General features: G+C 46.3%; 1 protein-coding gene across 1 annotated transcript in view; it reads left to right on the top strand.

Annotated features, from left to right (window-relative positions):
• LOC138525670 (kelch-like protein 9) overlaps positions 1-21,341 on the top strand; it is a 454,357-nt gene that overhangs the window by 127,970 nt on the left and 305,046 nt on the right. The window contains exon 3 of the mRNA XM_069635739.1: positions 20,614-20,746. Within this exon, the coding sequence (XP_069491840.1) occupies positions 20,614-20,746 (133 nt within the window). The remainder of the gene's footprint in view (positions 1-20,613; positions 20,747-21,341) is intronic.

The following is a 21,341-nucleotide window of genomic DNA, read 5'->3' as shown; positions in this document are numbered from 1 at the left end:
AAAATGAGTGGCAGCCTATTCTTCATGCATTTCCCTGTGCATTTTCTGGGAAGCTCTGGCCATCATGATGTTTTCCATGCCAGTACTGCACAGTTTTTGTGGTAGGGCTCGGATGCATGGGTAAAACATCCCACATGCTGGACTGCATGCACTTGCGGTCCTGGATTGCTTTGGGATCCTGGCTTCCAGCTCCCAGGGGGATGTAAGGTCGCCCAGCAAGCAGTCACAGTCATGAGGTCAAAGGCCTGTTCACTGTGCATGGTGAAGTGGACTTTCCGGCCCTCTGACTGATCGAGGGCCAACCTCATTGTAAAACGTACCTCATCACACTAGTCCAATACATGCCTCTCCGAAAAGTAGCATTGATTGGGAATTTCTCATCATGAAACTAGGGAAACCGGGGTTTTTGACAAAAGAGTATGTCAAGAGGGTTCTATGGCTTTCATCACAAGTAAGCGGTATCCCAGCGGTAAATCCGCTGGGATACCGGCCAACGTAAATAGCGTTACCACAACTTGGGCCGGCGCTATTAGTGCTGGATCCCGAGTTGCGGTGGGGCCATAAGTCCCCATTCATATTGGGTACATTGGACCCAATGAGGCATTTTTGGTGCTATTACCGTGGTGCTAATACCGCAGTGCTAATAGCACCGGAAACGGGCAGAAAGAAGCCAGATTTACCTCCAGCTAAAAGCTGGAGGTAAATCTCAACCCTTCTGGTAATGCAGCAGTAATAGTGTTACCGCCGCCTTTTTACCGCTGCAGCTAACTTGTGATGACCACCAATGTGTTTTAAAAGAATTTCATTTGAATAGTCTGCATTTTGTTTGTGCACATTTGGTCGACCTGAATTCACCCTGTTTTTGATGTTATGGAGAGGTCCATACACAACATTATTGACAGAGCAAGCACACTCCAGCATGAGACTTGTGGTATTTTTGTCCACACTCAAACACCTCCATTACACTTGCCTGGCGTTACCTGGGATAGAATCACCACAGGAAGCAAAGTCGGGCGGGGGCTCAGTGCCCAGAACACAGCTGCCATGTTTTATGGGTTAGCTATATTGGCTGGGAGTGGCATGGTGATTGGCTACTAATGAAGGGCTGCCATTGAATTCTTGTGCATTTGTTCCAGTCATGTGCATGTGGTTGGTGACGCATCATTTGGGACCATAAACGTGCTACCCAGGTTGGTCCCAGGCATCTCCCGGCACATGGTTCTCCAGCACATTCCCTGGGTGTGATGCTGTTGATCTTGGCCTAAATTGATATAACTCCACTATTTGAGTTTTTAGGGTGGCCCCATCAGACTTTGAAGTTGGTAGTAGTGGTGGCATTGATGGCCTGGCTTCCACAATCTGTTGTTTTGCACTTTCGAATCTTACATGTTGTGTTTGAAAGGCACTGTACACAGGTGCAGGAGAAGCTTTGTCTTTTCCAGCCATCTCTGTTACTTTGGCATTGCTGCCCTCCTTGGTATCAGTGATTTCCAGAATCATGTGTTGCTGTTGCTGGGACTTGAAGGGGTCATAGACATTATCTAGCTCATCCTTGTCAATACTCTCAGACTCAGCAGATCTGGTGGTGGAGCCCAGGAACGTCTACTATATAGGTTGTTTCTCCTGGCCCATCATGCGCCTCTGTGGTGTGTGCTGTTTCTGCCAGCTCATTATAGTCGTCCAAACTGTGTGTTGTTTCTCCTGGCTCATCAAGCTCCCAAGCGCGGTGTGTTGTTTCTCCTGGCTCATCAAGCTCCCAAGCGCTGTGTGTTTTCTCCTGGTTCATTATTCTCCTCTACACTGTGTGTGACTTCTCGCAGCTTATCAAGTTCCTCTGCATTGTTTGTTGTGGGTCCTGGCTCATCAGTAGATGCAATCTACACCTCTCCCCCTTCTGTCCCATAGACAGTGAAGTGAACCTTCTCCTGATTTATCAAGCTCCTCTACACTGTGTGCGGCTTCTCTTGACTTATGAAGCTCCTCTGCACTGTGTGTTTTTTCTCCTGGCTCATTATGCTCCTCTATACTATGTGTGGGTTCCCCTGACTTGTCAAGCTCCTCTACACTGTGTGCGCCTTCTCTTGACTTATGAAGCTCCTGTACTCTGTCTGTTGTTTCGCCTTGCTCATCAAAACCCTCTGCACTGTGGGATGTTTCTCCTGGCTCGTTATGCTCATCTATACTGCGTGTGGCTTCTCCTGATTTATCAAGTTCCTCTACACTATGTGTTGTTTCTCCTGACTCATTAAGCTCACCTACACTGTGTGTTGTTTCTCCTGGCTCCTCAAGCTCCTCCACACTGTTTGTTGTTTTCCTGTATACTGTGTTTGGCTTCTCCTGACTTATCAAGGTCCTCTGCACTTTGTGTTGTGGGTCCTGGCTTATCGGTAGATGTAATCAACACCGCTCCCCTTTCTGTGCCATAGACAGTGAAGTGAACCTTCTCCTCCTTCTCCAACCATAGTACCCAAGCATGTCTACTATCTCTTGTGCAGAATGGCCAACTGAATATGACACTGACGCCTTCCATTTACCACGCACATTTTGGACGGCATTTGCCGCATGTCGTCTTTACACACCACAGAAAAGAGATAAAGCAATAGTATTAACAAGCAAGGGCATAATGCTTATCAAACAAAACCATCACAATGAAAGATACCCTCTCGCATCACTGCATGTGGTCATTACTGCATGTGCCATATGGTAATGCTTGTGTGTGGAAATCAGTACCTCCTTTTCCAAGAGTATCTGTAATGAAACTCGTAATTTGGCACAGTTGTAATAAAACATCCGATAGTAGTAATTACTGGGTGTTTGAGCACTACCAACAAACTCTTGCTCTGGCCCCCAGTTGAAACTAATTGCAACCCTAGTTTGGAGTACCTGGAGATCCTGATGAGGGAGAGAGAAAGGGTGCCATAGGCAAGGAGTATTATTTCAATGCAGTTTTTCTGCAGGGCATATATGCTACTACAGAATGGTATTAGAACCCGGGCAATAAGGCGGAGCTCGAAAGCACACTCTGTGTGAGGCAAAGCACACAAAGCAACAGTATTTTCCCGACGGCAGCTGATCAAGGGAAGAAAGACAGCAAACCAAGAAGGGTACGCAAGGAGGGAGATATCCTTGACCTTTCCGGCGAGAAACCATTACTTTCTAGAATTAGAAAGCGTAAGGCCAGGAAACCAGACTGAAGAATCCTGTATTGTGTGTTGGAGATACCCGGGGCCCTCCTGCACGGCTGACCGAGTCAGGGAGGAACAGCAGCCGCCATGGTACCGTTCTTGTCTCCAAGATCAAAGCAGCCCCAGAGAGATCAACACAGCCAGTGAGTTGGGGAGAGCGATGCAAGACCGGTCTGTGTTGAAGTGAAGGTTGCAATCAGCAACATTGTATAAAGAGCGCAAGAACAAAGATTGGTAACACGTGTGATAAAAGACACAAGGAAAGCTTAATTGCTGATGGATGTTTGAACATTAACGGAGAAAGATACAATACCAGTGACAGAGTGGTCCGGCACCACAGGGGTGCTCATTCGAAGGTCTCTGTAAGGTATACAGCCAAGAAGTGCAGAAACAAAAGTAGAAGATTGGTAAGAATGAGAAGTGAAGTGAATCAAAGTGGTCCTGCGATGGTGTAAGTAAAACCCATAGCACATTTGAAACTCTTTGATTATTTTATACAAAGAGGAAAACTTAGAAGGTGAGATCCATGATCCGAGGGAGACCAATTGGGAATGTTGTGCTAAAGAGGTCCGATCCTGAACGAGGGAGATCCATTGTCTGAGCCCGAACGAGGGAGACCAATTGTGAATACTGTGCTAAAGGGGTCCGAACCTGAAGGAGGGCTCTCTCTACTCTCTCTACCCCGTCCACCCTACCCTCACTCTCTCTGCTTCCACTCTCTATCCCCTTACTTAACTTGCCCCACTCTCTATGGGCCCACCCAACCTATCCCCTCACCCAAACGACTCCCTTCACCCACCCTAGCTCCACTCTCTCTACTCTCTTTACTCACAACAACCCCCACTCTCTCTGCTCCACCCTGATGCCTATAAATGGAAAATGCAAACTACAGTAGTAAACGCAAAACTATTGGCATAGCCAATGCTTGTTTTTTTAGATCTCAACATTTCTGCACAAACCTCGAGTTTTCATGCAAGACTCTACTGATTAGGTGCAGCCCTGCGCCGCTTACTTCTGAGAGAAGTTCAACAACCTTTTCCGTCCCCAGCCCTCCTCCAGCAATCACTATCATTTAAGGCTCCCTTTCAGAAACAAATATATGTAGCCATACAGTGGTTTTGTTCACTCACAAGAGAAATGTGTGCCAGTCTGAGGCTGTTTGTTTGAATCTGAACCCCACCAGTGATGTTCTATTCCTCTGGAATAGACATTTCTATGACCTCTTTGTTTGTAGCGCTCCCTCACTCCCTCGTCTCTTTCACAGCACCTTTGTCCCCCTAGAAAGATAAAGGGGCTCTTGGTTTAGGCTCTACTTATTTTTCTTTTGACAGCCTCGTGAGCTGTGTGGGTGTGCAATGTTCAGGAGTGTGAGCAGAGAACTCTTAAGGGGTGGATGAGGTGAGCCTGAAGTCCGAGAGCTGGCCATCCCATGAGACCCTGTAAAATCTACATTACTACCACTGTAAACATCTGCACCATGCCTCCTGTGGTGCACCTGGCCAGCCTGGGTCCACCAGTGTGTGCGGTGCACAGGAAGCGGGGAGGCAGTGGATGGGGAAAGCCTGGATGCCACAGATGGGGCCAACTCGGGAGATCCAGGGGCACTCATGCTACAAGTGCCCACAGAAGCAACCACACTACCTGTGCCAACCCCACTCTGAACCTCCCCAAAGTCCTGACCCACATGCAGCAGACCAGAGGCTGGTCCGCTGGCAGGCATGTATGCCTTACCCAACTGGGGAGCCATGCAGCGGCTACACTTCGGTAAGGGGTAATGGGGATAGTTTTCAGATATAAGGCCATAAGGCAGCCCAGGGTCACCCCACAGTAAGTCCATCACCGACTGCGACCAAGACTGCCCCTCAAGGAGAAAACTAGGAAACAGTACTCTCCAGGCTACACTCTGGTCCTCCGGAACTCCATCCCGGTGGCAATCCTGACTGCTCCAAGTCTCCTTCATTTGAGGAAAGGACTAAAGATCTGGCTCTTTTAGCAATCACCTTGTGCAAACGCCACCAGTACTGTGATTATTATTACTAATGTTCACTAGATGACCTGCAAAAGTCTTGCTACCACTGTTTTGTTCTGTGACCTCTACAGCGTTCTCATGCCCCAGAGCTAAGTTTGCGCTATAAAATATATAATAATCATAACAAGTGTACAGGAGGGCGGAGCATCCTCTGACAGGCCCATAGGTCAGAACTCACCCTCTAGTACCTGTAAGACAAGATAGCTGCACCTTGAGGAGGTTAAGGTACAGGATTCATTTACTCCGACACACTTCAATAAGGACAACTCAATGGTTTGGCAAAGGGAAGTCCGTTTAATGACAAGTACAAAAAACGGTGAAACAAATGGTAATCATCAATGGTGCGATCACCTGTCTCGCTTCAACTCCCCACTTCTTCATTCAGACAGCAACTTTTATAGGCAAAATTCGTCATCATTTGACGTGCAAAACTCATAAGTTTGTCATGCAGTTTCTATTGATCGGAAAGGTAACTTTAGTTTTGGTGCTATATCTGTATATGGTAACAGAGCATGCGGATTGGATGACTCTTATCGGGTGGGCGTCTACGCCCATCCCACTACATCACTCGTGATAGACGTCACTACAACTATGACGTCCTATTGGTTCTACAAGCTATAGGACCCTAGATTATTTGGTACATTGTGATTGGGTGGGTTACACACCTAGACATAAATCACCACTTTAATTAGCAGCAGGCAGAATGGACACCCAGGTGCCTGGTGCCCCAGGATTCACCCTGCCACCCTTCCATCAATCAGTACCTTTAGGGCTATGTCTCAATTAGTTGGCTGAGGATGGCCTCGAACCTGTAGTTCCTATCAGGAACAGTTATGGCCCTTGGCTGGTCACGTGTCAGTTCACTGTGAATCTGCTTCTTTTTACTTCTTTTTGTATATTTGATTCTTTGTTCAGCCCAGCCACCTGCTTGGGGCCTCTTATCTCGACCTTCACTGGCTGGCAGTCATGCTCTGGTGTTTTGAGTCTTCAGAGTAGCCGCTCTCCTCCCTTCCTGGAGTTGACCTCGAATTCCCAAGCATGAGCTACTTCTTGCTGAGTTTCGATTCCGCTCTTCCCTTCTGGCCTTAGCTGGAATATGAATCTTGGCCTTGGTGGCTCCCTTGCAGCCTGGGCTTAGTTCTGCTTTACAAAATGGAGTCGCACTCATTTAGCGTGCTTCTTTGAGGTAGAGATATAATTGGCGCATGCCACTTTATTCTTCTACTAAGCATTGCAAGCAGTGTCGTTTACTTAGCTTCTTGCGTTCCAAGCCTATTTACATGCATTCAGTCAGTTGCATGATTCAATCCTGGGTACGTTCTTTGTGCTGCAACGTGGTATCTTCCTATACGTTTGTCACATCTTTATTCTTTTACAGTTCGTCCTTGTGTACTTTCTTTTGCTTGTCGTTTTACGGTTGTCTGTACGTCACGTCTAGGCTCTTATATCGTCACCAATTGCCTTCCATTAAGGCTCTGTGGGCCTCTTTGGGGACAGTCTGTAAGTAACCTTCATATCGTGTCATCTGCTGGTATGGCTGTCTCAGTGGATACCTTGCAGCCCACGCTTGTCTGGTTATTAGTGCTTCAATGGGTATACATGTCCCTCTGATAGGTATTGGAAAGTGCCCCATCATGGCTCTCTGTTGATTCATTTGCTCCTTATATGTCACATATCTTGGCGAATATGCTTCTGGCATTTCGACATGAGTGGCTGAAGTGCAGGTCATATTTGGGACCTCCTCTACACACACCCCTCTGGTCGGTTTATCGATCACTTCTTCTTCTTCCTTTAAATTATTCTTGCTTTGTTCTTCCACATCCACTTCTTTGTCATCTGCGTTTTTACATGATGGTGTGAACGTGTGCATCTTTGGAGTCCATACTTTTATCACTCCTTTCAAACTTCCCGTTGTTTTTATGTGTTTGTCTTTGTTCCAGGTCATTAGCTGGCATTGCCCATTGGGCTGCAGTAAATCCATTTCCCTTCATACCTGCTTCGTTTTCTGGGGTATGCAAATGTTGTTCCTTCTGACGCAAATTCGCTGGCCTTCACAAAGTTTGTTATTTCTTCATCTGTTAGGTCTCTGGGCTTCCATCCCGGTTTGACATCGACCATAATTTTCATCCCAATGGCTTTCTTCGCCGTTCTCTGGCATCGTGTTACGATTATCTTGATAACACAAAATCCTAGTAGTATCATTACTAGCAGTGCTCCCAGAATTTTGAATATGTCTGCCATCCATTGTGGGACCCATAGAAACAGTGTTCCAACATCATCCACTACGTCAGTTTCCTTGGTCATCTGATTCTCTAGATCTGCCAGCATACTTATGAATTCTGTTAAGGTTCCATTTTCTTCATCATGTGAAGGTATAAATGTGCAACATGATTCTCCGATTTTTGTGCAAACACCTCCATCCATTGCTGTAATCATGTCAAGTACATATCTATTCTGGAGGGTCATCAATCGGCTTGCTCTCAGTTCTTCTTTGATTGCATTGAATCCTTTTATGGTAGTGTTGATGGTCTGCAATAACTCCCATCTGGTTATCTGCAACCATTTCGTATTTACTCCAACTCGGACGTGGGACAAGAGCAGTGTTGTGAATACTGTTGAGGTGAGGCTAAACAGCTTGTGCTCATATGGGATTGCATGGAATGCTTCTTCTAATTTGGGAGAAAAGTAATTCTCTCTCTTCATCCGGGATACCAATTCTATAGATCTCCTCTTCCTTAGATGAGCATCTGCTTTCGGGAAACTGTCAATACTCAGGTCATTTTTCGGGATCACTAGTGCAGGAACGTGGACGTTCACTAGTGTGCATATGGCACCCCAATTTTTTGGTAGTCTTATGTATGCCTTGGATCCACACGCCCAGTAATAGTCCATGATTACTGCGCTCCCTTGCGTCATTCCTGGAGCTTCAAAGATTCGTCCGCAGTTTTGATTCTCTCCTATCTTCCTTGTGCCATTGTTCTTAAAGCATAATTTCGGGCTTTCTAGTGGCACTATCTGCAGGGGTCCCCCTCTATCTTCGACCCATGTTAGTAACTTCACCAATTTTGGCCATAGGGGTTTGCCCAGTTTTTGAGAGTTTTCTATTGCTTCCTTGCAGGCTCCAAGGACCATCCATGCCCGGCATATCTCTACTCCTGCTTCGCGTCTGTCTGGGGAAAGCACTATTCCCCAAATCTGCATCTGGCCTCTATTTCTCCAAATTTGCACTTCTTTTGGGGTTTTCCCTTGGACGTTCAGTATTGGGTTTATCTCCCATCTTGTTCCTGTTCCTTGTGCTTCTGGCTTTGCATACCTAATCACGTGATTCCTGGTGTGAGCTCTGTTTCTTGTCTTGATGTCTTGGATATAGTCGTCTTCATCAGGGTATGCTCTCTCTGTTGCCCATATCAGTGAGGCATCTCTCCCCATGAATTGTCCTCTAGTGTTGCACATTGTGTGACAGACAGTGTGCTGTCGGGACATCAATGTCTACAGCCATGAAGATCTTGGACTTTCCCATGCTGTACGGTAGGAGTGCGCAGACGTAGCATTCTCCTTCAACTTTTCTTCTTCCGACCTCTTTCATGTGTTGGTACCAAATGTTGTTTCCTAGATGTGCTGTCTAGGTTTAGTTCATTGTTGTCTTAATGTGGGTTTCTCTTGATTCTTAATGTCTTTTTGTAGTTAGCTATAACTACGTCTCTAAATGCATCTATGTGACTTTTTCTTGCTGGAGGTTTCTCAGGCATGCTTGTTGGAGGAGCAGGTTTCATTACCTGTATCACTGTGGTAGGAGAAGGTTTTGTGTGTCTCTTCTCCTCTTGCATTCTCCTGTAGGGCTCCTTTAACCACCATCTGTGTATCGTCTGTCCAACGTGTGGCCTCATCGTGGGCCTGGTGCTCGTAGGAACTGATGTGCATGATGCGATAATCACTGTGGTACTATTTTTCAGCTCCTTATGCACTTCTTTTGCTCTGGCAATAAACGGGAACAAATGGTCTATCAGCATTTTTGTCTTTGCAGCAAATTCTTTTGTAGCAGTCTCTGTCTTCTTGAGTGCTTTGGTTATATCCTTTTCAGTTGGCCTTTCGCTTGCTTCCTCTTGGTTGCTTCCACTATTTTCTGGAACTGGTTGTTCGGTAGGCAGTCTCTTATTTTCTGTCAACATCAGTCGAGGTTCTGTAGCCATTGACACTTGCCCTTGCCCGTGTGCATTCAGTGTGTGTGTGTGTGTAGTGGTCATTGTTATGTTTTCATTCATTCCGTTCTGACACTGTCTCCAGCTTTTCTCTTCATTAGTTACCACAAATGCGTATGAATCACTGCTAATTACATTTAATTTTAGTTAGTTAACTTTATCGTCAGTTTTTCTAGGAATCGGAATGACTGTATAGGTTCTGGGTGCTTTCGTGGGATTTGTACGTACATTATCTGGTGGGTGCACTGAAATTGGAGTGCTTCGTGCACCAATAAAGAATGCAGTTCTGATTGTTAATGACAGAAAAACAATAATAATAACTATACATATGCACATTATCGTTCGATAAGACAGTTTGCAGCATTTTCTTCCATGGAAGTAGGAGCGCCCCTCCGCTTGTGGGAGGACTAGGTTACTGCTCTGGGCACCCATTTCAATCACATCAATGGTTAAGGTTCTATAAAGATCTCTTCTTTTTATTTACTCCATTATGGTCTTTCAGGAGGTCTTGGACGTAAAGTGTCTTGTGCTTCGTAATAGTCCCCCCTCTCGAGGGTGTCGATTGTCTCTGGTTGAGGGATGTAGTTCCCTTGCTAGACTATGGAAAAACGATTAGACTAGCCTCTTTGGAGAGTCATACTCATTGAGCATATTCAAATTAGGTCAATTCCCAGTCCACCCCCCGAACTTGCCTTAGTCCGGAAGACATGCTGGAGTCAAAACGGTGAAGTTCTCTTCTCTGCTCTTCTCGATGTGTCCCGAGGTGGTAAGATGAAGAACTGTGCCTCTTTTCCTGGATCTGTCCCACTGCGGATGGTTTCACTGGAATCTCCTAAGAAGTCGATGAACATTAGTGTTTATAATCTGAGATACAATGGCATGCAAGAGCATGTTTAGCTGGGTACTCTTCATTGGATCTCTGAGGAATGTAGGTACGTCAACATTGGTTGGTCTTCTCACCAGCTCTGGAAAGTTCTCAATGAGGTGAAAGAAGACATGGTATGCATATCTGCTGTCTTCTGGTGATAACAACATTCGTCCTGTTTTGCCAGGTTCAGGGTCACAGGTCTTTCTTTGGACGTGAACAGTCTCTGCACTTTCCTGCTGTGTGGATTGCGACCAAGTAATTTAGCTTGATCCACACTTGGTTCAGGTATTCATTGTTTCTTGGATCTCTGATGAATGTTAGGGTATCCGTGGTTCTCCCTACGAGTCCTGGGCATTCCTCTATGATGCAAAAGAAAAGCATGTATGTCAGCTCATCAATGATCACTTGTGGTGGAAGCATCTGTGTCCTTATCACCGTACTCGGACAGTACAATGAAGGCTTCCGCGATGACAGTCAGTAGTTCCCAGATTATTTTCTTGTCGGCTGGATCTTGGACAAAGTCTGTGATACTGGTAACTCCCCCTACAAGCGATGGGTATGTCTCTAGCAATAACTGAAAACAGGACAACACACCCCTTGTGATATTTCTGTTGGGGGATGTCATACGTTCTGCAAAGCAAAGTCTGGGTGTTGGTTGATTCAGGTGACTGTGTGATGTTCTTAACTTTTTCTCTTAGTTCATCAAAGTCTCATTTGCTGAAAATGCTTGGATATGGCTTGATTCAAAAGTTTGTATCATCAGTGTGATAGGGCTTAGATGTGCGATTCTCTTCTTTACCCTGCAACTAGAATGCACAGAGTGTTCGTTATGTCCTTATCCCCCTTTGCTTGGAGAAACTGTCCAGTTTTATGCCACAACTTGCATCTGGATTCTTTGTCTTGATTTTCCTGCTCATGTGTCCTTCTTCCTCGCCATAGCTCTCGTCTGCACATGCTGAGGTTCTTCCCCGTTGTCTGTAGGTTCTTTGCGGTGGGGTGAAGCTAAGGGGATCTCCCCGATATAAGGTTTAATGTCATTTAGGAAGATCCAAGCTCTCCTGCCTTGCAGTTTCCAGGCTGAGGGAGTGCAGTCCTCCACGGTGAATGGGCTGTTGAATATTGGCTCGTCCCACCTTTTCTTTGTGTGATTTGTCACAAGCACTGTATCACCAGGGAAGATGATTGGCGTACGTAGTCCTTGTGTTGTGTCTGTTTCAGCATCTCCCTCTGGGTCTGATGTTGTGCTGCACCCTTTTCGTCATCGGTGCAGTTGGTCTGAAATGACAGCGAGGCTTGATGTCATGCAGTTCAGATATTCTGACAATTCGGTTCCCAGGACCTCTCGGGTAGACTGGGCATCACATCTAGCTCTCGAAGGGTAAGGGGGGTCCTCATTCTCCTTCCCGTGACTCTTGTGTGGCGTGAGAAGATGGTCGGAGCCTGGTTGGTTCCGAAGTGCATACAATGCCAGTGGTAGACAGTGCAGCCATCCCTTTTATAGAGTAAGCTTCAACTTGGCTATCCTCTCCATTAGCAAGCCGTTGAGCCTCGCTAGCCGTTGAGCCTCTCGCATATGCCATTTCCCTCTGGGTGATACGCCGACGAGAACTTGTGCTTTATACCATGCATCAAGCTAATCTGTTCAAAAACTGTATTTACAAAATGAGCCCCATTACCTGATCTCATCACCTCACACACCCCCCATCTAGGAAATACTTCCCTTTCCAGGAATTTGGCAGCACAGGATGAGTCTGGGTGTGTACAGGGACCTGCTTCTATCCATCTAGAGAATGGACACACCACTACAATTAAGTACCTGTACCCGTTACACACTTGAATCATGTCGACATAATCGACGTGCAAGTGCTGAAATGGCACATTTGGCCAGGGGATGACTCTTCTCACTACTTTTAATGTGTGCTCAGCTGTGAACTGCTGGCAAATTATGCAGTTCACTATAAAGAATGCAACCTGCTCTGCTAAATTCGGTATTAACCAGTCTTCTGCGAGTGTTGCAGCTAGATTTTCTTTTGTCATATGGAACGGGTAGTGTAATTGTTCTAGTGATATCTTTAGTAGGGCTACAGGCATTACTGGTTTACCAGTTCTGTCTTGTCTCCACAATCCGTCCGAGGGGTTTAAAGAACACCCTTGACGTTTCCACAGGTTCTTTTCATCCTGTGGTGCCTCCCCTTGAAGCTCCATCAATTGAGTTTGCCCAATATTGCTATAAGTCTCTGGAGTGGCTCGAGTTATCATCATACGCTCATGGGTGCATGCCACTTCTACTTCCATGATTATCTCATTGTTGGATGCCACACGCTTGGCTTCTGTGTCTGCTGTGTGATTTCCACGTGACACGAAATCTGTCCTGTGAGTATGAGCGGTGGATTTCATGACCACTATGCCCACTGGGAGCTGTAGTGCCTTGATCAGCCTGTCCAATAAGGCTGCGTGCTGCACTGGCATGCTGTCTGCTCGAGGTAGCCCCTCCTCTTGTAGCACGATAGTCCTGCGTGCACTATGGACGTTACATAGGCGGAGACACTGTACACCACTACTTTCTGGTCTGCATGATTCTCAATGGTGAGTATCAACGCCAATAATTCTGCAGCCTGTGCTGAATAATGAGATGGTATTCGTGCACTAACGAGTACTTGGAATTCGCTGTTTTCTATGTGTTTTATTACAGCAACGCCCGTATATCTTTGTCCGTCTTCTTGGTCGATTCTCGAAGAACCGTCAATGAAAACGATCTCACCTCCCGCCAGGGCATTTTCTTTTACCCTGGGAATTTCATCATAGAATTCTTCGTAGTTCGCGCAGTCATGTATCGGCTCACCTTCAGTGACTGGTTCAGCTATGAACGAGGCTGAATTCACTGTTTTACATCTCACTATTTTGCTCAATGGATTCGATATGATCACCTCATAGGCCGAGGCCCTTTGAGATGTTAATGTACCTTTTGGTTTCTCTAATATGGCATATAATGAGTGTTCAACATACAATGTCATGGAGCATCCCATTACAATGGTTGTTGCCTTCTCTATGGCGAACGCTGCGGCAGCTAAGCTTTGTTCGTATGGGAACTAGCCTCTTATTACTGGGTCCAGATTCCCACTGTAATATGCCAGGGGCTTGTACCCCAACAAGGTTTTTTGAGCGAGTACTGCCGTCATAACATTGGCATTCGTGTGCGAGAACAGGTAGAATTCCTCTGCATAATTAGGAATCCCGAGAACTGGAGCCGTGCAAATTGCTCTCTTTAGTTCTGTGAACCCTTTTACCATCTCTTCAGTCCATTCAATTTGTTCTTTTGTCGCTCGGGCCTTCTTCAGGGCCTGGAGCAAGGGCTTGGTATACGAACTGTAATCGAAGACCCATGCCCTAACATAGTTTCACAGGCCTAGGAAGCTCTGCATTTGTTTTATCATGAGCAGCTTAGATGTGTTCGTGAGAGCTTCAGCCCTTTCTGGGGTGATCCTTTTCCCCTCATGCGAGATTAGCTGGCCTATGTACAGCACTTCTTGTTGACAATATTGTAACTTTTTTCTTTGTCAACCTTATATCCTTTTTCAGCCAATATAGTCAGAAGCTGGATAGAATCGCGCCTGCATTGTTCTTCAGTGGTGCTGCAGATCAGAATGTCCTCCACATACTGCAAAACAGCACTGTCTACTGTAATGTTGCCTAGATCCATTTGCAATACTCGGTTGAAAATGGATGGGGACTCACAGTACCCCTGCGGCAACCTCGTGCTTTTCAGATGCATTTGTCTGAACGTGAAGGATGTCAGATCTTGTGAGTCACGGTGCAGCGGGATTGAGAAAAAAGCATTCTTCAAATCAATCACTGTGAAGTATTTCGTCTCGATCGGTATGTTACACAAGATCGTAGTTGGATTAGGGACTATAGGGAACTCGGCTTCAACAATATCGTTTAATACTCTTAAATCTTGGATTAAACGCCACGACCCTCGCTTTGATTTCTTGACGGGGTAAATCACCGTATTGCATGGTGATTCTGACGTCACAAGGATGCCCTGGTCCATCATGGTGAAAATTGTCTTCGCAATCCCTTCATCCACTTCTCTGGACATGGGATATTGTCGTGCCCTTGGTAAAATTGCTCCTGGTTTCAATTTACTTTTCCCTTCTCCTGCCCCTTTCAGGAGGCCTATGTCATAGGGTCCTGTAGTCCATACTGAGACAGGCACCTGGGCCATATCGTCATCAAAGTATGCGGGGTGGATCAGTGTCAACATCATTCTCTGTGGCACTTCTCGTTTGTTCATTTTGACCCAAAATGTGAGACTTACTTCCACCCTAGTCTCTTCTGAGTTAAGGTGTTCTTCGAACAGATTGTCATCGGTGACGTCAGTCACTCAGTACCCTTTTTCAATGGCTATAATTGCACACCATTGTCTGCCTTCATCATCGTACCCTTCGACCATTACTACCTTCCCTCGTACTGCTGTAATATGTATCGATAAGGGAAATACTTGTCCCTCTTCTTCATGGATAGGTATTCTTGGTCTGAATAGAAACTCATCAGGGGTTCTCATAGTTCTATCTGCAAGGCCTGGCAGTCCCGCCATAAGCACACGCATGCCATATGCGAAGACTTCCGGTTCTAATGGTATAGCTCTCATGGCTATGCATCCGGAGTACGCTCTGATCATTTCGCACATGTTAGAATAATGCATTCTTGGAGTGGAGCATACTATGCCCTCCTCTGTGAACGATATAGTCATATTCAACTTTGTCATTAAATCTTGACCCAAAATGTTTACTGGGGTCTGGCGTGAAGATTGCAACGGCACATTCATCTCACATTCCCCCACAGAGACTGGGAGATTGTCCATAAAGGGAACTCTACTGTGAGCTCCTGTAAAACTCTGAGTGCCTATGGCATGGCCAGACAAGGAAAACTTGCCTTCTCGTATGCACGAGCATTTTGTGCCCGTGTCAACTAAGAATGAATATTCTTTCCCCCCTATGACGACATTTACCCTAGGTTCCCTGTTAGGGTCTGGAGTCACTGATAGGATAGAGCACATCAGAGTTTCCTGTGAGCTGTCCTATTGTATATATAGGTTTGATTTGTTATATACTTGTGGATTTCCCCCATTTCCCTGCGACATTTGCGGCGGTACCTGTTGGGATTGCCCCTGTGGCAAATTCCCCATATCCAAGGGTTGAAGCCCTTGCGGCGTACCTTGCTGCAAGCCTGGCGCTTGCTGCTGCACTGCGTGATTCTGTGCACCGTCTTGTTGTGCGACGGCAGGCTGATTTACCATGCCTGTTCTCGTCCCTTGGCCATTCTGCCACATGCCTTGGCTTCTGCACATGCGCGCCACATGTCCTGTCATTCCATACAGCCAGCACACTGGCGGTGGTCGGGCCATCTGTCCATCTGGCGTAGCTGGACTGTCCATCTGCGCTTTCTGAAAGCCACCTTGATTATTCTGAAAACCTCCCTGATTACGTTGAAATCCTCCCTAATTACTCTTCCATCCTCTTCCTCTAAATCCCTTACTCCACAGGTAAAATCCTGCGCTACCCTGGTTATTCTGCAATGGGTTAGTCACTTGTTGCGTGCTTGGCTCAGCTCGTTTTGTCAGCATGGCTCCCTCGAGAGCATACTTTGAGAGTTTCTTTTGCACCAGCTTCGCTTCCTCACCTTTACGAGTTGCCTCCTTTTTTCGGTTCTTTTCTTGCAACAATCTACAGTGTGCAATTGTCAACTGTATTTCAGCCCACTGTTTAGCCTCTACTCCTACCAATTTCTTGAGCTGTTTCTGCACCTGTTCTGGCAACCTTTGGCACAATATGTGGTAGAATACAGGGATAGATTTCATCCAAGATTCATGCGTTTCGAGTACCCACGCGTCTTGAAAATTCTGGATATAAATCAAGGGATCCTCTGACTCTTTCATTTTCCGAGTCATTATAGCTCCCATATTGGAAGTGTCTGGGTACAGCACTTGCAGCGCTTTACACACTGCTGCTCTACAATTATTGAATGGTGCTCCATCATGGGCAGTGTTAGTTATGGTTAGCCCAGGGTACCCAGCCCACTTCCATACTTTGTCAGCTCTCTCACCCCGTATGGTGATCAGGAGACCTTTCATGTCCCCTATAGCCAACGTGACACCCCCCGTCATTTTTTCTAACTCGTGTATCCATTTCCCGACTCCCGATGTCAGCATTGGAAGCTTGTTTTTTAAGTTCTCTCGATCCATGTGTGGCCATGGGATATATTGTGGTCTTGTGCCCCCCTTTTCTAGCAGCGGGAACTGAAATGCGCAGTCTTCCTTCTCTTTCCCCATAGCTCTCCTGTCTATCACTGGGGTAGCATTCCCGCATCGCTCTCTACCTGGCAATGTCCTCAATCTGTCTACATAGGCAGGTGCTGGCACCCCCCCTGACCACATGGTATTCCCTCATGTCAGCCAGGCTGCATGGCAAACCCCGATAACCTAGGTGCGGACTCGCTCGTGTCTGACCATCGAACCCCTTGGTCCCTTGACAGCCGCTTCTCGCGTTGTCTCCCTTCTTCGTGTATCCTGTCCTCCGTTTCCCCACCGGAGTCGGACACTGATTGTTCCCAGTTCATGCAACTCCTTGCATCTGCTTCATTCTTACTAATTTCTAGCCTATCCAGGGACAGTCCCCTGCTCATACTACTTCGGGTGACATCCTCAGTGTCATATAGCTGAGTGCTTTCCAAGCGCTCATCTTCCCTTTCCCCTTGGGAAATCTGTTCCAGCTCCATTTCATCGTATATTTTATCAATCGTTTCCCCGATGCTTCTGGTGTCGAAGTCATCCTCAATATTTGTCCCCATCGTACCTGGTACCGAGTCATTTTCAGGAAAAAATTCTTCTATGTCTTCCCATTCTACAACAGGATTGGGTTTTTTAACTTCCCGACCAAATATTCCAGATCCTATGCTCTCTGTCTGCATTTACATTTTATTTCCTCATCTACTTCCTTGCACGTCCTCGCTTCTTCTCTAGCCTTATCTACTTCCCTCATCCTTTCGTTTCTACGTTCCTTTGACCTTCTAACTTCCTCCTCTTCTCTTCTCTTCACCCTCTTCTCACATACTCTTTGCTCTTCTTCCAACATTTGCTTATTCTGTCTGTACTGGCCATAGGCTGCCTTCTGTTTGCGATTGAGCTGTTTCTCTTGCTCTTCGCGATATATTAGTTCTCGCTTCAGCCTATACTTTCTTCTTATTCTTTCATCCCTCATTTCCTTCTCCTTTTCTCTCTCCCTTCTTTGCGTCTCATCAGACTTCTCTCTTGGTCTCATATCATTACTTCCTTTTCCATTTTCAGCAATATCTGTCCTCCCATCCATTCGTCTTTGTGAATGCTATCACATCTGTTCTGTCTTTACTTCCTTTCCATTTCTTACCCTCTCTCTCCTTAATGAGAGGTGCACAACTCTGTGCCTGGTCCTTCCCTTCATCATCGCGTCTCTCCTTGTCCCTCGGACTGCGGAGTCAAGTTTAATTTCCTGGTCCTTCTCTTTGATTTCGTCACTACTGTACGTAAGTGACTCATATGCGGGCCTGCTATACCCCGTGGCTGCCTTTAGTTCTCTTAGCGGTTAGAGTCCTCTGACTTACTTCCCTCGATGACTGGCTCATGCGGGGCTGGTGGCGCGGTAGGCGTCTCACCCCCCTCCATGCATAGGTTTAATATCCAGTCTTCAGGTGGTTCTTCCTCCTTCGCTTGTTCGAACATCTTCGAAAGTTCTAAAACAGTGAGGCATTTCTTTAGCTTTTTGCCTGTGTATGTGGCATGTAGGTAAGTCGTCATGTGTTGTAAGACGGCTTTAGATAAGGATCCATTTTGTGGCGACGGCATAAACATCTTGTGGGCGGTACCCATAACCCACTCAGTAATGTACTTTTTAAGCTTAGGTGCATGCTTGGGTAACTGCTTACACAGATGTGCAAGTGGGGTAACCTCCTCCATTCTCACTTTCGTTATCAACAATACTTATGCAGTTTTTTATCCTTCCAATAGTGTGAACGAACACCAATATGCAAGCTCCAATCCAAGCTTTTCCCGCCAAAATTCTTATATCATCAATTTACACAAGAACATCAGTTCATTGGCGATTCCCTCTTAGATACGGAATCGTGTAAAGCCCAAACCTCATTTCAAACAATCAATGATACAGTTCTTTACGTTTGACATATAACAGGACACATATGACAGACATTTGACAGACTAGACAGACACCAGCTGGACACACATATACCTGCCTTCTAATCAATACCCCAACATGGGGTTTGAACAAACTCCATTTGTGCCGTCTTTAATCATCACTGTAGCCTAATCGTCCCCTATTATGCGGGCTCTGAGTTCACGTTTCTTCTGACCGCTGTATTAAAGCGCAGGAACAAGGCAAATCCTTACTGTTTTCTCTCGGGTGCCCTCCCGGTAACCTTACTTTTTCTCTCGGGTGTCCTCCCGGTAGCCTTACTTTTTCTCTCGGGTGTCCTCCCGGTAACCTTACTTTTTCTCTATCATACTCAAGTCATTAACCCCTTATATTTATACAGTCTTCTCTACATCTTACTATTTTAATTTTTCTCCACCACCCTCCGTTACCTTTCCCTTACTTGCTCTAATGCCTACAAGACTTTTGCCAAAGTAATGAGTTTATTGTTTCACTCACCGCTCGCATCTTTTCCTCTCTGGAACTTCGGGATCACCAGCCCCTCTGTCGTTACCGCCTCTTGCAGTCTTTTCGTCCGATCTGCTGCCCATGGGAATGAGAAGGGTTATGCTTGGAAAGGCAGGTTCCTTCAGACCTACTGCAGATTTGATGGATTTACTTCTATCATTGTCCACGGGAAGCTTCTCAGTCTACTCAGCCGAATGGCGAAGGACTTGTGATATTGCCAAAGGCCTAGAGTTACTTTGTGCCGTCGGTCTATGGGTGTCTTAATATTAATCAATCAATAGTTGATGGTCGAACCATCCTCACGCCACCAAGTGTACAGGAGGGCAGAGCATCCTCTGATGGGCCCATAGGTCAGACCTCACCCTCTAGTACCTGAGGTACTCCTTGAGGAGGTTAGGGTGCAGGATTCATTTACTCCGACACACTTCAATAAGGACAACTCAATGGTTTGGCAAAGGGAAGTCCGTTTAATGACAAGTACAAAAAACGGGGAAACAAATAGTAATCATCAATCGAAACTCAGCAAGCTACTTCTTGCTGAGTTTTGATTCTGCTCTTCCCTTCTGGCCTTAGCTGGAATATGAATCTCAGCCTTGTTGGCCCCCTTGCAGCCTGTGCTTAGTTCTCCTTTACAAAATGGAGTCACACTCATATAGCGTGCTTCTTTGAGATAGAGATATAATTGGCGCATGCCGCTCTATACTTCTACTAAGCATTGCAAGCAGTGTCGTTTACTTAGCTTCTTGCGTTACAAGCCTATTTACATGCATTCAGTCAGTTGCACAATTCGAACGGTCATTATTCTTTTACAGTTCGTCCTTGTGTATTTCTTTTTGCTTGTCGTTTTGACGTGACGTCTGTACGTCACGTCTGGGCTCTTATTTCGTCACCAATTGCCTTCCATTAAGGCTCTGTGGGCCTCTTCGGGGACAGTCTGTAAGTAGTCTTCGTATCGTGTCATCTGCTGGTATGGTTGTCTCAGTGGATACCTTGCATCCCACGGTTGTCTGGTTATTGGCGCTTCAATAGGTATACATGTCCCTCTGATGGGTACTGGACAGAGCCCCACTGTGGCCCTCTGTTGATTCATTTGCTCCTTATATGTCACATACCTTGGCGAATATGCTTCTGGCATTTCGACATGAGTGGCTGGAGTGCAGGCCATATTTGGGACCTCCTCTACACATGCATCGTGGAGTCTTCCGCGACGTGGATTGATCTCTTCCATAGGTGAACATTTCATAAATCAGAAATGAGTGGCATACAGGGCTTTGAAACAGTCTTCACTTCCTGTGTAAGCGCCTAACAGACAAACAATAAATACATAAATAGATAACGACCCATGATTTAGTAACTTGTGTGGGTCTTTCTAAGCAATGCCAATGTGGGCAGCGCACCTATTATTCATGCAAAATGTGGTATACACACCGAAGAGACCTGTTTGAACAAATGGCAACTTCTGATACTTTGCCCAAATGGCAGGGGCATCAATAGCAGATCCTCCCACTAGTTGGGACCACTGTTTTCTGTCCTGATGGTCTTAAAAACCTATTGAGGATTAGATGTTTCTTCTGGCGCCTGTTTGGATTTCTCTCTGAAGTGACTGACAATGTTTCCCTTGTAGGACTTTAACCAGCTGCGCGTGCAGGGACTGCTCTGCGACGTCACGTTACTGCCGGAAGATGGAGAGGGCTCTTTCCCGGTGCACAGGGCCTTGATGGCCTCAGCCAGCGACTACTTCAAGGCGATGTTTACAGGTAACATACGGTCTAATATGGCCTCTTTTCGTTGTCATTTCTGTATTACACTTTCCTGCTGGTTTCACAGTTCGTGAGGTACAAGCAGGCTCTCATCGCTGAAGACACAGCCATCGTAATCTTCTCAGAGCCGCCATCTTTGTTGGTCAGCCTTGCACGCCTAGGGTCACCTTCAGCGGGGCTAACGGAAGCTCAATCTTTGCTGTCTCATCTAAGACTGTCAACTAGAGAGCATCGGCATGAACATTGCAAGAGTGAGCCGTGAATGGTTGTAGACAGACTGTGGGGGTCATTACAAGTTGGGCGGTATGGGATACCGGGCACCGGTAAGGAGACCGGTGCCGGTAATCCCTTACCGCCCAATTCCGAGGTCCCTTAGCACACATCCCTTACCACACATCCTTTATGGGTCCCACTAAGGAACCAGGGCGCTAATAACGGGCCTGATATTTGCAAGCCTGTTATTAGCGTCCGCCCCTTTCCCATTGAGCTCTATAGGGGCTCAAATGGGAGTGGGGAATGGTTGGTTCAATGTGGAATTACCGGTCCCTCCAGGGTCGGAATGCACCGGTAAGTCCCCATTGAACCAGATTGG

The sequence above is a fragment of the Ambystoma mexicanum genome, chromosome 7p, assembly GCF_040938575.1.
Source record: "Ambystoma mexicanum isolate Mex_15411 chromosome 7p, UKY_AmexF1_1, whole genome shotgun sequence".
Lineage (NCBI taxonomy): Eukaryota > Metazoa > Chordata > Amphibia > Caudata > Ambystomatidae > Ambystoma > Ambystoma mexicanum.
The sequence above is the reverse complement of the archived record's forward strand: the minus strand, read 5'-3'. Positions and strand labels throughout refer to the sequence as shown.